Source organism: Ranitomeya imitator, chromosome 5, assembly GCF_032444005.1.
Source record: "Ranitomeya imitator isolate aRanImi1 chromosome 5, aRanImi1.pri, whole genome shotgun sequence".
NCBI classification, from domain to species: Eukaryota; Metazoa; Chordata; class Amphibia; order Anura; family Dendrobatidae; genus Ranitomeya; species Ranitomeya imitator.
The window spans coordinates 407,411,591-407,427,776 of record NC_091286.1 but is presented as its reverse complement, the minus strand read 5'-3'; the positions used below and the strand labels follow the sequence as shown (position 1 = coordinate 407,427,776).

Sequence of the window (16,186 nt, the reverse complement as noted above, 5' to 3'; positions counted from 1 at the left end):
CATGCGCTGCTGCCATCCTGCGCCCGTTCTGTCATGCGCTGCTGCCATCCTGCGCCCGTTCTGTCATGCGCGGCTCCCATCCTGCTGCCATCCTGCGCCCGTTCTGTCATGTGCTGCTGCCATCCTGCGCCCGTTCTGTCATGTGCTGCTGCCATCCTGCGCCCGTTCTGTCATGCGCTGCTGCCATCCTGCGCCCGTTTTGTCATGTGCTGCTGCCATCCTGCGCCCGTTCTGTCATGTGCTGCTCCCATCCTGCGCCCCCGTTCTGTCATGCGCAGCTGCCATCCTGCGCCCGTTCTGTCATGTGCTGCTCCCATCCTGCGCCCGTTCTGTCATGCGCTGCTGCCATCCTGCGCCCGTTCTGTCATGTGCTGCTGCCATCCTGCGCCCGTTCTGTCATGTGCTGCTGCCATCCTGCGCCACTATTGTATTATATGCCCCCGTATGCTGCTGCCATATATAAAAAAAAAAATACCATACTCACCTATCATCCGGCTCCACTGCAGGTGTGTCTTCAATAAAATGGCGCCGGAAAGCGCGGACTGCGCAGGCGCCGATTCCGGCAGCAGGAATCGGCGCCTGCGCAGTACGCGCTTTCCGGCGCCATTTTATTGAAGACACTGCCGGAAAGCGCGTACTGCGCAGGCGCCGATTCTGGCACCAGGAGGAGAAAGAGAATGGCGGCGGAAATGCCGTAAGTAACAAATGGCTGTGGCATGAAGTGCCACAGCCTCATGGCACAGCAATTTGTTACTTACGCCAGTTCCGGCGCCATTGTCTTGCTTCTCCTGGTGCCGGAATCGGCGCCTGCGCAGTACGCGCTTTCCGGCGCCATTTTATTGAAGACACTGCAGTGTGTCTTCAATAAAATGGCGCCGGAAAGCGCGTACTGCGCAGGCGCCGATTCCGGCACCAGGAGGAGAAAGACAATGGCGCCGGAACTGGCGTAAGTAAAAACTTTCTGTGCCGGGCGCACATACGGCGCCCCCGTGCTCCCGACCCCTGCTCTCGGCGGCATCTCCCCGTACTCCCGACCCCCTGGTCTCGGCGGCATCTACCCGTACTCCCGACCCCCTGCTCTCGGCGGCATCTATAATGTAACGCTGGGAGCGTCGCGCCTGCGCAGTCTATTAAGGCTTCGGACAGAGTGACGCTCCCAGCGTTATATTATAGATGTTCTAAATAGGTTTCCTATGTCATGGGTTTTCACGATTGATTTTCCTAAGAAACAGTATTTCTTATTCCATATGTTTGCAAATTTATAAAAAATATACTGACCCATCTCTGCCTACAGTATTTGTTGATAGTCTGCAGCGCTGATGACAAGACTACATCCCACGTGACCACTGCAGCCTGTCAGCAAAGCTTGGGGGCATACAGCAGAGTTTATCACTTTTAACCTGCGCAAGCTTAAGGAATATAAAATATACTTGCATACATACATACACAAAGCTCAAAAAAATAAAAGGAACACTTAAAGGACACAATGTAACTCCAAGTGAATCACACTTCTGTGAAATCAGCCTGTCCAGTTATGAAGCAGCACTGATTGTGAATCAATTTCTCCTGTTGTTGTGTAAATGGTACAGACAACAGGTAGAAATGATAGGCAATTAGCAAGACAATCCCTATACAGGAGTGGTTCTGCAGGGGGTGCCCAGAGACTATTTCTAAGTTCTCATCATTTTTGGCTGTTGTTCTGGTCACTTTTGTATTTTGTCATTGCTCTCGCCATTAGAGGTACTGTACAGTAGCATAAGGCGGTGTCTACAACCCACAGAAGTTGCTCAGGTAGTGCAGCTCATCCAGGATGGCACATCAATGCAAGCTGTAGCACAAGGGTTAGCCGTGTCTCTCTGCACGGTGTCAAGAGCATGGAGCAGATACCAGGAGACAGGCAAGTACACCAGATGTGGAAGGGGAAGTAAGAAGGCAAAAACCCAGCAGCAAGAAAGCTATCTCCTTCTTTTGCAAGAAGGAATGGAAAGAGCTTGTCCAGAGTCCTGCAAAATTATCTCCAGTAGAAAACTAACATCCATGTGTCTGCTCAAACTCTCAGAAATAGACTACATGAGGGTTGTATGAGGGCCCAACGCCCACAAGTGCAATGACTGCCATTAGGTACCGGGATGAGATCCTCAGACCCATTGTGAGATCATATGCTGGTGCAGTGGGAGTTGGATTCCCTTTGATGCAAGACAATGCTAGACCTCAAGTGGCTGAAGTATGTCATCAGTTTCTGCATGATGAAGACATTGATGCTATGGGTTGGCCTACCCATTCCCCAGATCAGAATTAAATTGAGCACATCTGGAACATCATGTCTCGTTCCATCTACCAATGCCATGTTGCACCACAGACTGTCCAGTTGACTGATGCTTTAATCCAGGTCTAGGAGGAGATCCCTCAGGAGAACATCTGCCGCCTCATCAGGAGCATGCCAAGGCATTGTAGGGAGGTCATACAGGCACATGGGGGCCACCCGCACTATTGAGCATCATTTCCTTGTCTCGAGGCATTTCCACTGAAGTGGATCAGCCTGTAATTTGATTTTCCACTTTGATTTTGATTAACATTCCAAATCCAGACCTCCATGGGATATTAATTTTGATTAACATTGATCATTTTTAAGTTTTATTGTTCTCAACACATTCCGCTATGTGATGAATAAAGATTTGCAACTGGAATATTTCGTTCAGTGATATGTAGGATGTGGTATTTTAGTGTTCCCATTATTTACTTGAGCAGTGTATATATTACTTGGAAACCCCCATTATTAAAACAATGGACAGATCATTAACATGGCCTTAAACAGCAAAAGAACTAATCTTAACAGATCACATAGTCAATGGCTCAGCTCACATACAATAAAAATAAGCATGCAAGAGTCCTTTTAATTTATAAACAGAAGCCGTGAGAGTGGGAGATCTGCAGCATGACAGATATAACTGGCACCTACGCCATCACATGCCTCCCCTTGGAAAAAGCTTAACGCGAATTGCGGGTCAGGGTGTCAGTGCCACTTAAAGGTATAGTGCCCATATACCGCTAACGATCACCACTTTCCTCCTAGCCCTTATAGTCAAGACTTTTCTGCCACTTCGCATATCTGTCTACAAGACACTAACCTTAAACATTAAAGCTGCTAATATCTGCATTGACTTGGGTATTAGGATATTTACTTTTTGAACTCCTGCATGTGATACGTATAACCCTATTACTCTTTGGACAGGGGATATATTATAACTTATTTTGGAGGCTGTTTATCTGCTCCTTAATGACAATGATAGATATATTATATTATATATATAATAAATATAAATATATAGATATATTATATAATATACATATATATATATATATATATATATATATATATATATATATATATATATATATATATATATATATATATATATATATATATATATATACACACATATATACCCTCAGTCCCGCAGTAGTTGAACTGTTTAGGATTCTCTACTCGCTACTTTTTGAACCATTGTCCTCATCTTGACTACATTTTATCGTTACTCCTATTGTTTTAATTTGTATTAATAAAAATTCAAATTTTGATGGCATATAGCTTCCACCTTTTTCTTCTATTTGATGCAATTACTTTATGAAAGCACCATTTAGGCAGCTTTCTACTTTAATGATAGCTGGCACCTAGTAGACCCTTCTGTCTTTTGAATGGATATGACATCTTTTGCTGAGATGTGAACATAGCCTTATCACTATGTTCACACAGTTTTTTTGTAAAGATGTTTGGGATGGATCATCAACAAAATCCTCTCTACAATTCTTGGAAACTCTTACAATTCATTTTTTTGGAAAATGTACTTTGCTGTTTAGTGAGGGTTATTTTAGCTTTTTTTTCCCCTGAAGAGGTTTAGAAAACTGCCAGCCTGAAAGAAGAAAGCACATGTGACTTCTTTGAAGAGGATCTTGAAGGAAGCCAATCCAAACTAAGTACTTTCCAATCAAAAGATTGCAAAAAAAAGCAATTCATTAAATAAAAATAAAAAACTCTTCCAAAACAGCTTCAGCAAACACTTTACGGCTATGTTCACACGCTGAGTTTTATTTGTATTTTTTTTCCTGCAGGTAAAATCTTCTCTTTTGGCAGTAAAGAAGCTGCTTACAAAAACCAGGCTTTGCTTTGTTTTTTTGCTGCATATTTGCGTTTTTGCACTGTTTTTACCAGGTACATTTGTCTCTTGTACATGCTGATAAAGTTTGGCGCATAAAAAAAATGACGCATCTTCCTGAGTTTTCTGCACCAAAAACACAGCACGACCTGATACCTGCGTTTTTTGCTACATTTTTGCACTTACTCATTGCTTTCTAGGGTGAAAAAACACTGCAAAATGTTGAAAGAAGTGATATGCTGCAGTTTTCAAGAACGCAGCAGTTCTCTAAATAAGTCGGGAAGCAAAGGTGTGTGGAAATCACACCATACATATACCCTCTGGCTCAAGACAGGATCAGCTGTGGAGGATATCCACTAATAAAACATAACCTTTAATAATAAATACTAAAAAATGCACATCCAACAGGACACAAACAAAAAAGATACATATAAAGTGCTCAGGTGAACCAGTGCTCAATATAAAAAATAATGGTTTGATCTCACCCAAGCTGCCGGACACTGTATACTTCCGCACGACACAGTAGAGATCCTAGTAAATGAGAAGAGGCAAGGCTAAAGTAATAGGTCTACCCTGTAGCCCCTATGTAACTCCTGTCCTAACAAGGACAGGCCCCAAATGGACCTTGCTCTAAGGGACCAACCCACCCAATGTGTATAAAGGCAGAGTCCCAAATCCTCTTGAGATATAATTTCTTCCTCCCTACGCGTTTCAACTCCGGCCATGGAGAATCATCAGGGGAGTCATATGGAAAGAAGTGCCAACGGGCACAGAGATTGTAAGTCCGTATAGAGTCTGGGGCCTGCAGTGGCTAGGCATCCCAAGCTGGAGGTGTCCGTCTGTGTCCACAGTCTCTGGTAGACTACAACCCATCCCAGTAAAGCCTCTATATATACCCAAGGCCCCTCCCCTTAATCAATGATGTTTAGAGATTTGGGAAAAATCCGGAGCGGATCAGGCCACCTAGTAAGTAATGTGCCCTCAATGCAGGGATGCACTATATGATCCAAGTTGATAAATACGCCCGTGAAATATTACCTGTGCCTTAAATAGAAGTGTGCAATATGCACACCCCCCTATGTATAGACATATTGTGCTGCCAAAGATATTTATACAAGGCAAGCATTAGAAAAGGTATATGAGGTACGCCGATATCTACATAGGTGTAGTAAAGGTGCTTATCCCCGTATCAAAAGATACACAGCGCGGCCAAAAACATCACACAGTGGTTACGCTAAGAAAATATATATAGATCGTACTAGCGCATTCATGAGGGGCATAATAAATACCAATATAACCCCCACAGATATAGATGAAGCACTGCTATAGACAGCCGCGCGAAACTAGCACTCACCATACATGTCTGCATGGTTACCGGTTTGTAAACAATAGCGCATGGTAAGCGCGAACACCTGAAGTTGCGGCGCCATCTTGTGCGCGTCACATCCTGTCCGGCGCCCACATGTTGCCTAGGTGAGTGCGTTTCAGCAATGGAACGCAAGCCGACTCCCTCGTCCGTAACAACGAGGCCCCGGCCAGCGTAAGTTTAAAAGGGGCGTTCCGAGATGTATCGCGATACTTAAACAAACTCCGATATGCACATCTGAAGTTCGCTACCAGCGCATTCATGAGGGGCATAATAAATACCAATATAACCCCCACAGATATAGATGAGGCACTGTTATAGACAGGTAATATTTCACGGGCGTATTTATCAACTTGGATCATATAGTGCATCCCTGCATTGAGGGCACATTACTTACTAGGTGGCCTGATCCGCTCCGGATTTTTCCCAAATCTCTAAACATCATTGATTAAGGGGAGGGGCCTTGGGTATATATAGAGGCTTTACTGGGATGGGTTATAGTCTACCAGAGACTGTGGACACAGACGGACACCTCCAGCTTGGGATGCCTAGCCACTGCAGGCCCCAGACTCTATACGGACTTACAATCTCTGTGCCCGTTGGCACTTCTTTCCATATGACTCCCCTGATGATTCTCCATGGCCGGAGTTGAAACGCGTAGGGAGGAAGAAATTATATCTCAAGAGGATTTGGGACTCTGCCTTTATACACATTGGGTGGGTTGGTCCCTTAGAGCAAGGTCCATTTGGGGCCTGTCCTTGTTAGGACAGGAGTTACATAGGGGCTACAGGGTAGACATATTACTTTAGCCTTGCCTCTTCTCATTTACTTGGATCTCTACTTTGTCGTGCGGAAGTATACAGTGTCCGGCAGCTTGGGTGAGATCAAACCATTATTTTTTATATTGAGCACTGGTTCACCTGAGCACTTTATATGTATCTTTTTTGTTTGTGTCCTATTGGATGTGCATTTTTTAGTATCTATTATTAAAGGTTATGTTTTATTAGTGGATATCCTCCACAGCTGATCATGTCTAATTAAGTCAGGAAAAACAATGTGTGTGAATGAGGTTTCTGAACTCTCATGGCTTTTACTGGTACTGGAAAATGCAGCTTAAAATTTGCATTAAAAAAAGCTCAGCAAAAACTCAACAAATGAACATCGCCTAAAAGAAGAAAAACTCCTCCAAAACAAGGGATGTTTTCTGTAGCAGTTTCTGCTTGAAGAACTCATGGTTTTTGACTGCCTCAATAAAAACGTGTGTGCACATAGCGTAAAATATTTAAAAGGAAAGTTACGCGTAGACCTTAGGAGGAAAATGTACTGTATATACAATAAAGAGTGGGTGGTATACTCACCTCTTTTACTAATCCGAGTAAATCTGCCTCGTATGCCAAAATATCACCCATTTTAACACTAATCCAGTACTTGCCACATAGCAAGAAAATCTAAGGAAAAAAAAAAGAAAAGGGCAAAACATTATACAGCAAATCTGAACAATAATGAAGGCATAAGAATCCCCAAGGAACCCACCATTCAGATAAGGTCACATCTTTCTGTATTTTTCTGCTTCGGATCTCAGTGTATAGGCTCTTGAACACAATCATAAAAAAATCGGACGAGTGCGATCCATCAGTGCTATCCATCGCTTTTTACAGATAGCACTTGTTCCCTTGTTATTCAATGAGGCCGTTTTTGAAGACTGCACAATTTGCCTATGATAATCGGAAGATGTTCAGTCATTCAAGTCTATGGGTCTGTGCAAAAAAAAATAAAAAAATATCCGACCACACAGAATGGAGAAGACGGAGAAACTTTTTTTTTCTTTTTATTCTCCACATCCGAGAAAGTCTGATCAGAGTGTGAATTGCGTAATTGGACTGATTTTCTTGGATAAGAGAAAAACAGTTATGTGACCCTAGATTTAGGACTTCCTCGGACGTCTGAAAATGGTCCTAGTTTCATCAGTGATTTTATTCAGAATTTCAGGAGTTTGGTCCAAATTTTAAAAGTTTTTCTCAGACGAGAAAAGAAAATATTCCTCTACCTTCTTGTATTTAGCCATCTGTGAAAAACAGAGAGCACATGGATGGAATCCGAGTGCAACCTAACTTCCTCACGGATCCATTCACTTGCATGGTGATTTTGATTCAACATTTGGATCACTATCGGACAGGTCTCAGCAATTTTGCATGGATCCCTCAGTGTGCAAAAAAATTATGAGTCATGTGAATTAGGTATGAGTACTATCTGTAAAAAACTCTTAGGCTAGGTTCGCACTTGCGTTGTGCAGTCCGTTCAACAAATCCAAAGTCGGCACTAACGCAAGTGCCGACTTTGGCACTGCGCTAGCGCAAATGGAGCATCTGCTACCTCCATCTGCGTTAGCAGTGCGCTAGGAGTGACGGACCCGGAAATGCTGCAGGCCGCGTCTCGGTCCGTCACTCAATGACGGCACATCGCTAGCGCACGCCCATTGTGGGCATGCGCTAGCGATGCGTTCGCCATTACAAGTAATGGCGGTGTTAACGGACTACGTTACACTGCGTTATGCCGCGGTGTAACGTAGTCCGTTAAACGGGTTCACACAACACAAGTGTGAACCTAGCCTTAGAGCAGAGACAGACTGCCGTATTTCTCATGCGAGAATCACATCGCACAGCACGGACTGGCCCGACACCTCGCCTGACCTGAGCAAGACAGCGTGATGAATTACTATGCAGCTGTCAAGCTCCGGTCAGGAGAGCCGACAGCCATTACCAGGTTCACGATGCGATTATCGCACGAGAAATACGGCAGTCTGTCTCTGCCCTAATGCAGAAAAACTGACATCTGAATGAGGTCTAAATCGAATCCACACCCTAATCTGCAGCATCCTTGATTTTCCATGGTGAAGGTTTTCTGATACTTGTGGATAGATTTATTAATACCCATCTACATGCATATTCGCCCCATATCTGACTGGGTGCCACCCTCCTGGGCCTTTCTGCGTAGTAGTGTTTACTTCAGGAATTCTTGTCTCCAGACCAGAAGGTGTCATTGTAGATAGATGGTCTGAATTAGGACGCCCTGTACCCAGCAGAGCTCTGTTCTTTGTTCCGCCTTGTTGGCTGGTAATAAAGACTCCAAACACTATAATGTGATTACCCATCAAGGTAACTTTATTACGGCTTGTCTGCCACTTCCCATATAATTATATAGCTTCTGACTACACAAGAAACAACACACTAATATCGTAATATCAACATTCAGATTTACCAGCCGAAGGGACTTTAACCCTCAACATACCATGCTGAGCATATTCGGACATATGAAATTCAGTGACCAGAAATAAAAAGAAAAGAAATAATATCACAAGAAAAATGAACAGAATGAACCCCACTGTCATATAGAAGCAGAAGAGAAATACCCACCTGAAAAACTCACACTGATAAGTCCGCATGGAGCGGTGTGTGATTGTGGCGGCAGCACGTACTGCTCCATATATTGCACCATACAGTATAATGGGTCCCATATAATGCTCCATACAGTATAATGGGCCCCATATAATGCTCCATACAGTATAATGGGCCCCATATATTGCTCCATACAGTATAATGGCCCCATATATCCATATATTACACCATACAGTATAATGGGCCCCATATATTGCTCCATACAGTATAATGGGCTCCATATCTTACTACATACACTATAATGGTGTCATACATTGCATGATAGAGTATAATGGGCCCCATATATTGCATGTACATGCTGCAACAATACCACTGCATCACCAGGACCTTTGAATCACACAGACTTCGTGGGGGCTTCTTTCAGTGTGAGTAATTTTACATGTCGGTAATATTCCATGTGGGCATTCTTCTTGTGTATATAGGACTTATTTTTCTGTGAGCAATATTCATGTGGGTTTTTTCCTTTCAGTTTTTTTTTTTTTTAATAAAACCAAAAAATTCATGTCATTCCTTTAGGTCCCGAAGTCTTTGTGACTCATGAGTGCAGGATCAATTTTCAGCACCATCAGGACATTGCCCATGTGCTGCATGCAGCCCTAGCCACGACTTCGACCATACCTACAGACATAATACAGATGCAATGCTTGGGCTACCGACTACCACGGAGAGTGAAGCCGGTATCTGCCCAAGCAATGTTTTATATGCCAGTATAAAGCAAAACATAGCTAGAATAAGCTGTGCCAAATTTATTAAAGGTACATGTAAACAGGTTTTCAGGGGCACCATAATATAGAACTCCTATATCTTCTCTAGGACCCGGCTATTGACCCTGGTAAGTCTACGTTCACACTAGCGTTCGGCTAGTGTGCGTCGCGCTAGCGTCGTGCGACGCAGCGGCGACGCACGCGTCATGCGCCCCTATGTTTAACATGGGGGACGCATGCGTTTTTGCTTGTTGCGTTTTCCGACACGTGCGTCTTTTTTGACACTAGCGTCGGACCAAGAAAACGCAACAAGTTGCATTTTTCTTGCGTCCGATTTTCGTCAAAAAACGACGCACGTGTCGAAAAACGCAGCGTTTTTCGGTGCGTTGCGTCGCCGACGCAGCGGCGCACAATGCTAGTGTGAACGTAGCCTAACAGCAAGAAAATATCTGATTGAAATTGTCCAGCGCAATATGATATTGAGTGCTGTATGGTCCACTGGTGTCTCCGGCCCATGCTCTGTGCATTGGTTTACATAGGGAAACCCTTATAACAGGTTCCCACACTCCATAATAAATCAACCACATTTTGGACCATCCATACATGAATACTATACCAGCTATGAGCTGGCAAACATTCCCACTATTTTTTAGGATGCTTTCTGACAGAGTTAAGTAAATCTGGAGGGTCACAGTTGGCCTGCCCCTCCACCTTCTGGTGCATAGCCTTTGAAAAACTCCCTCATTTGAAGCTTTAACCCTAACAGCAACTCAAATGTTACCAATTGACTCCTCCCAGTAAAGCATCAGAATTCACAAGCAGCTCTAGATTACATGCTACCTGAAAGGGAATCCGTCAGCAGGATTTCACCCCTGAACTACCGTATTTTTCAGACTATAAGACGCAGCTAGGTTTTAGAGGAGGAAATTAAAAATTGAAGCAAAAAATGTGGTCAATTCTGTACTTAATATCCCCTATCCTGGTATATATGGCTCCCTCACCCCTATCCTGGCACGCATGGCCCCCTCATCCCTATCCTGGCATGCATGGCCCTCTCATCCCCTTCCTGGTATGCATGGCTCCTCATCCCTACCCTGGTATGCATGCCCCCCCCCCTCATACCTACGCTGGTATGCATGGCTCCCTCATCCCTAGATTGGTATGCAGGGCCTCATCCTTACCCTGGTGTGATTGGCCAATCCCAGTCCTGGTATGCATGGTCCCATCCTTATCCTGGTATTGTTGGCCCCCGCCCCCATCCTGGTATACATGGCCCCATCAGAAAACATTAAAAAAAAAAAAACCATCACACTTACCTTCCCGGAACTCCCTTGCAGCATCCTGTTCTGATGCCAGCAGCTGCTTAATGCTTGTAAGCAGCGCATGGCAGGGACGTCATGCGCTGCTTGCAAGCAGAGCACAGCTGCTGAAATATTCACACACCGGGAACTGTGTCCGATCAAAGAAGTGAGTATTCATTGATCTCTAGCGAGAACAGTGTCAGCCAGAGCCCTCCTGCTGCTGCCGGCGGTCACATGTGCCGATACTTAATAGAAATTAATATTCATGGAATGGGGTGAATATTAATTTCTCTTAAGCATCGGCACATGTGACCGCTGGCAGCAGCAGGAAGGCTCCGGCTGATACTGTGCTTGCTAGAGAGCAATGAATACTCACTGCTCCCTGTGCATACAGTCCCGGCGTGCAGAGCATTGAGTATTCCGGCAGCCGTGTTCTGCTTGCAAGCAGTGCATGACGTCCCTGCCATGCGCTGCTTACAAGCATTAAGCAGCTGCTGGCATTGGAAAAGGACGCTGCGAGGGAGCGCCGGAAAGGTAAGTGTAATGGTTTGCTATTATAATGTTTTCTGATGGGACCAATCATACCAGGATAAGGAAAGGATTGGACCAATCACACCAAGACTGGGATGGGAGCCAATCATTAAAGAGAAATTAATATTCATTGCCCTCCACGCCCATGCGCGTGGAATTCAGTGAATATTCATTTAAATTTAGCAGCAGGCACAGGAGTTAGCAGCAGTAGCCGGCTCCTGCCTGTGACCCACTGCTCTGCCGAAACTGCTCCCCCATCTCCCCACCATAGTCAGTGCCGGTACATCCGGACTATAAGACGCACGTCACATTTTACTCCACATTTTTGGAGTATTAAAGTGCGTCTGAAAGCCCTAAAAATATGGTATTTGTATGTGTAGGTAGTTAGCCAGGCGTTTACGAAGAAATCCCAAAACAGGTGCAGACAGCCAGATTATCGGTCCGAGTATGATCCGACAAAACATTGAATTGGACACGGACCAATGTTAGTCTTTGGGGCCGTGGACATGTCAGATGTAGTGATGAGCGAATATACTCGTTATTCGAGATTTCCCGAGCACGCTCGGGTGTCCTCCGAGTATTTGTGACTGCTCGGAGATTTAGTTTTCTTCGCCGTAGCTGGATGATTTACAGCTACTAGCCAGCAGAAGTACATGTGGGGATTCCCTAGCAACCAGGCAACCCCCACATGTACTTATGCTGGCTAATAGCTGTAAATCATTCAGCTGAGGCGATGAAAATTAAATCTCCGAGCACTAAAAAATACTCGGAGGACACCCGAGCGTGCTCGAGAAATCTCGAGTAACGAGTATATTAGCTCATCACTAGTCAGATGTTTTCCTTGGACAGAGTTTGTATGATGCAAAAAAGTCACCAGTGTGGCCAGTGATTGGCTCACCTGGCATTTCCAATGTTTGAACGGCAAGACGAAGAAGCACAGATCAAAAGGGACCCGCGGGAGAGCAAAGAGGACGACTATCATTTCTTTTATTAGTTTCAGCTAATTGAAGCCTTAATAAGTATAATTTTACTGTGTAGAAGAGCTTTTGCTCTCTAAACCTACAAATATAGTAAAGCCGGCCACACCGCTGCAGCCTTGTAATTAATGCATCTAAAAATGCCTTCTAGTATCAATATTTTAAGGTCCAACAAATCCCACTGACTTTTTGACATGACAGGTTCATGAATAACAGCACGTCCTCCGCAGGATTGTGGTTGGTATTCAGGAGGTCTCCAACCCACAGTCTCAGCTGTAGTAAAAGGCAATCACTGTGCATGTGAATGTCAGGGACCAGGATAGACCTGATGGGACCATTATACAGTGCTAAGTCCAGTTACAATATTAATTTCTCGAAAGACCATTGTAAGTTGAGACCATGAGTCTAAAGATAACAAGTACCTGTCTATCAAATAAAAAAAAAGCAAATACATATAGCGGTACAATAGAGCTCTGTCTTCTGGCGGGGCAGGGAGTACACGCAGCTGCGGACATAATGACAGTGTTGTATCATTCCCTACACCAGTCTGTGAGTAGAGGCCGATGTGAGAAGCTACACCACAGACTGGTTGCAAGTCCCTTACTGCTAAAATAAAAATTAAAAAATGGCGGGTATTACCTGCTGGTTATACAGTGGGGCAAAAAAGTATTTAGTCAGTCAGCAATAGTGCAAGTTCCACCACTTAAAAAGATGAGAGGCGTCTGTAATTTACATCATAGGTAGACCTCAACTATGGGAGACAAACTGAGAAAAAAAAAATTCAGAAAATCACATTGTCTGTTTTTTTAACATTTTATTTGCATATTATGGTGGAAAATAAGTATTTGGTCAGAAACAAAATTTCATCTCAATACTTTGTAATATATCCTTTGTTGGCAATGACAGAGGTCAAACGTTTTCTGTAAGTCTTCACAAGGTTGCCACACACTGTTGTTGGTATGTTGGCCCATTCCTCCATGCAGATCTCCTCTAGAGCAGTGATGTTTTTGGCTTTTCGCTTGGCAACACGGACTTTCAACTCCCTCCAAAGGTTTTCTATAGGGTTGAGATCTGGAGACTGGCTAGGCCACTCCAGGACCTTGAAATGCTTCTTACGAAGCCACTCCTTCGTTGCCCTGGCGGTGTGCTTTGGATCATTGTCATGTTGAAAGACCCAGCCACGTTTCATCTTCAATGCTCTTGCTGATGGAAGGAGGTTTGCACTCAAAATCTCACGATACATGGCCCCATTCATTCTTTCATGTACCCGGATCAGTCGTCCTGGCCCCTTTGCAGAGAAACAGCCCCAAAGCATGATGTTTCCACCACCATGCTTTACAGTAGGTATGGTGTTTGATGGATGCAACTCAGTATTCTTTTTCCTCCAAACACGACAAGTTGTGCTTCTACCAAACAGTTCCAGTTTGGTTTCATCAGACCATAGGACATTCTCCCAAAACTCCTCTGGATCATCCAAATGCTCTCTAGCAAACTTCAGACGGGCCCGGACAGGTACTGGCTTAAGCAGTGGGACACGTCTGGCACTGCAGGATCTGAGTCCATGGTGACGTAGTGTGTTACTTATGGTAGGCCTTGTTACATTGGTCCCAGCTCTCTGCAGTTCATTCACTAGGTCCCCCCACGTGGTTCTGGGATTTTTGCTCACCGTTCTTGTGATCATTCTGACCCCACGGGGTGGGATTTTGTGTGGAGCCCCAGATCGAGGGAGATTATCAGTGGTCTTGTATGTCTTCCATTTTCTAATTATTGCTCCCACTGTTGATTTCTTCACTCCAAGCTGGTTGGCTATTGCAGATTCAGTCTTCCCAGCCTGGTGCAGGGCTACAATTTTGTTTCTGGTGTCCTTTGACAGCTCTTTGGTCTTCACCATAGTGGAGTTTGGAGTCAGACTGTTTGAGGGTGTGCACAGGTGTCTTTTTATACTGATAACAAGTTTAAACAGGTGCCATTACTACAGGTAATGACTGGAGGAAAGAGGAGACTCTTAAAGAAGAAGTTACAGGTCTGTGAGAGCCAGAAATCTTGATTGTTTGTTTCTGACCAAATACTTATTTTCCACCATAATATGCAAATAAATTGTTAAAAAAACAGACAATGTGATTTTCTGGATTTTTTTTTCTCAGTTTGTCTCCCATAGTTGAGGTCTACCTATGATGTAAATTACAGACGCCTCTCATCTTTTTAAGTGGTGGAACTTGCACTATTGCTGACTGACTAAATACTTTTTTGCCCCACTGTAAGTGCTGTTGGGGCTGGTGAACCTAATCTGACTACTGGAGGACTCATCGGGGGGGGGGGGGGGGGGCTGGGGAATCCAGGCCTGATGACCTTGGGCTCATTCCGACATCAGGGTTTTTCACACCAGAAAAAGGGATCGATTATTTTTTTATCAGCGTGTGGTACAAGTGTCATCATATTTTCTCGTTCCTGGAGAAAACAAAAAAAAGTTTCTCTACCTTTTCCATTCTCCGTGAAAATTGAAAAACACTCAGATGTCAAGCCAGTGCGGTCCAATTCTCACAGGCCCATAGCTGATTTTGATCTGACCCTTCGATCAAAATCAACCATGTCTCCGTTTTTTGTTTTTAAACGGACCACTCGGTCTGAGGAAAGAATTGCCCCATAGACTATCATAGGTACGAGTGGTATCCATGAAAAACATAGATCGCATATGTAAGTGAAAAACGAATGTCAGAATGAGCCCTGAGGGAGGTTTTTTTATTCAAACATTTTTTAAACTTCTATTTAGCACAATTCCTGTCAGAGGCCACGTTCACACGGTCAGTATTTTACTTCAGTACCTGTAAGCCAAAGCCAGGAGTGGGTGATAAATGCAGAAGTGGTGACGGGTTTCTTTATACTTTTCCTCTGATTGTTCCACTCCTGGTTTTGGCTTACAAATACTGAGGTAAAAAACTCAGTAAATACTCAATGTATGCACAGGGCCTTACAGAAAAGTCTAGGAGAAACCACATAAAACAAACGCCACACCTACAGACTGGGTACTAGTCCATCTTGTACCAAATGTTTACATGGTTCATAGGGCATTGCAACAAATAAAATCGAAGCACATGAGGGGAGAGCAAAGAGAATAAAACAATGGTATACTTTACCTTGCCGGATCGGTTCGGTTCTCGCTATGTCTCCTGGCAGTCTCATGACCACTGTAGACAATCAGTGGCTGCTGATCAGCTGCAATCTTTACGGACTTACCCTCTGGCGGACTACTGCTAGGCCGAGCAAACCCAGACAAGCCCTTTAAGCTGATAGAACTACTTTTATAATAAAAACAAGTATCAAATTCTGGTGGACCCCTGTTGTGTGAAAAAATGTGCAACTTTCTCTGACTTTACGACGCTCTCACTGCTTTTCTTAAAAATAAGTGGGCGGAAGGTCTGATAGATTTACTCCACAAATATAAAACTGGTATAGATTATAGAGGAGATGTTTACCAGCTAATAGATAATAGTTCTTGGTTCACAGAGAGCACAATATGCGCCTCTAAATACCATATTTTGCGATTTATAAGACGCACTCCAAATTTTGAGGAGAAAAATAGTGAAAAAAACTTTTTAATAAAATGGTGGTGCTTCTTACAATCCAGGAGTCTTATTGCTTACCGGGGGGTGAGGGGGGGTGGCTGCGGTGAAGCGAGATCCCAGGGTCGCTGATGGTGT

The 16,186-nt window shown here is 44.1% G+C and overlaps 1 protein-coding gene across 3 annotated transcripts in view; it reads right to left on the bottom strand.

Annotated features, from left to right (window-relative positions):
* Nucleotides 1–16,186, bottom strand: part of ARMC9 (armadillo repeat containing 9) — a 290,214-nt gene that overhangs the window by 269,283 nt on the left and 4,745 nt on the right. For all 3 annotated transcript variants that reach the window (XM_069727004.1, XM_069727005.1, XM_069727006.1), the window contains exon 2: nucleotides 6,879–6,968. In XM_069727004.1, coding sequence (XP_069583105.1) covers nucleotides 6,879–6,929 — 51 coding nt within the window. In that variant the 5' untranslated portion in view covers nucleotides 6,930–6,968. The remainder of the gene's footprint in view (nucleotides 1–6,878; nucleotides 6,969–16,186) is intronic.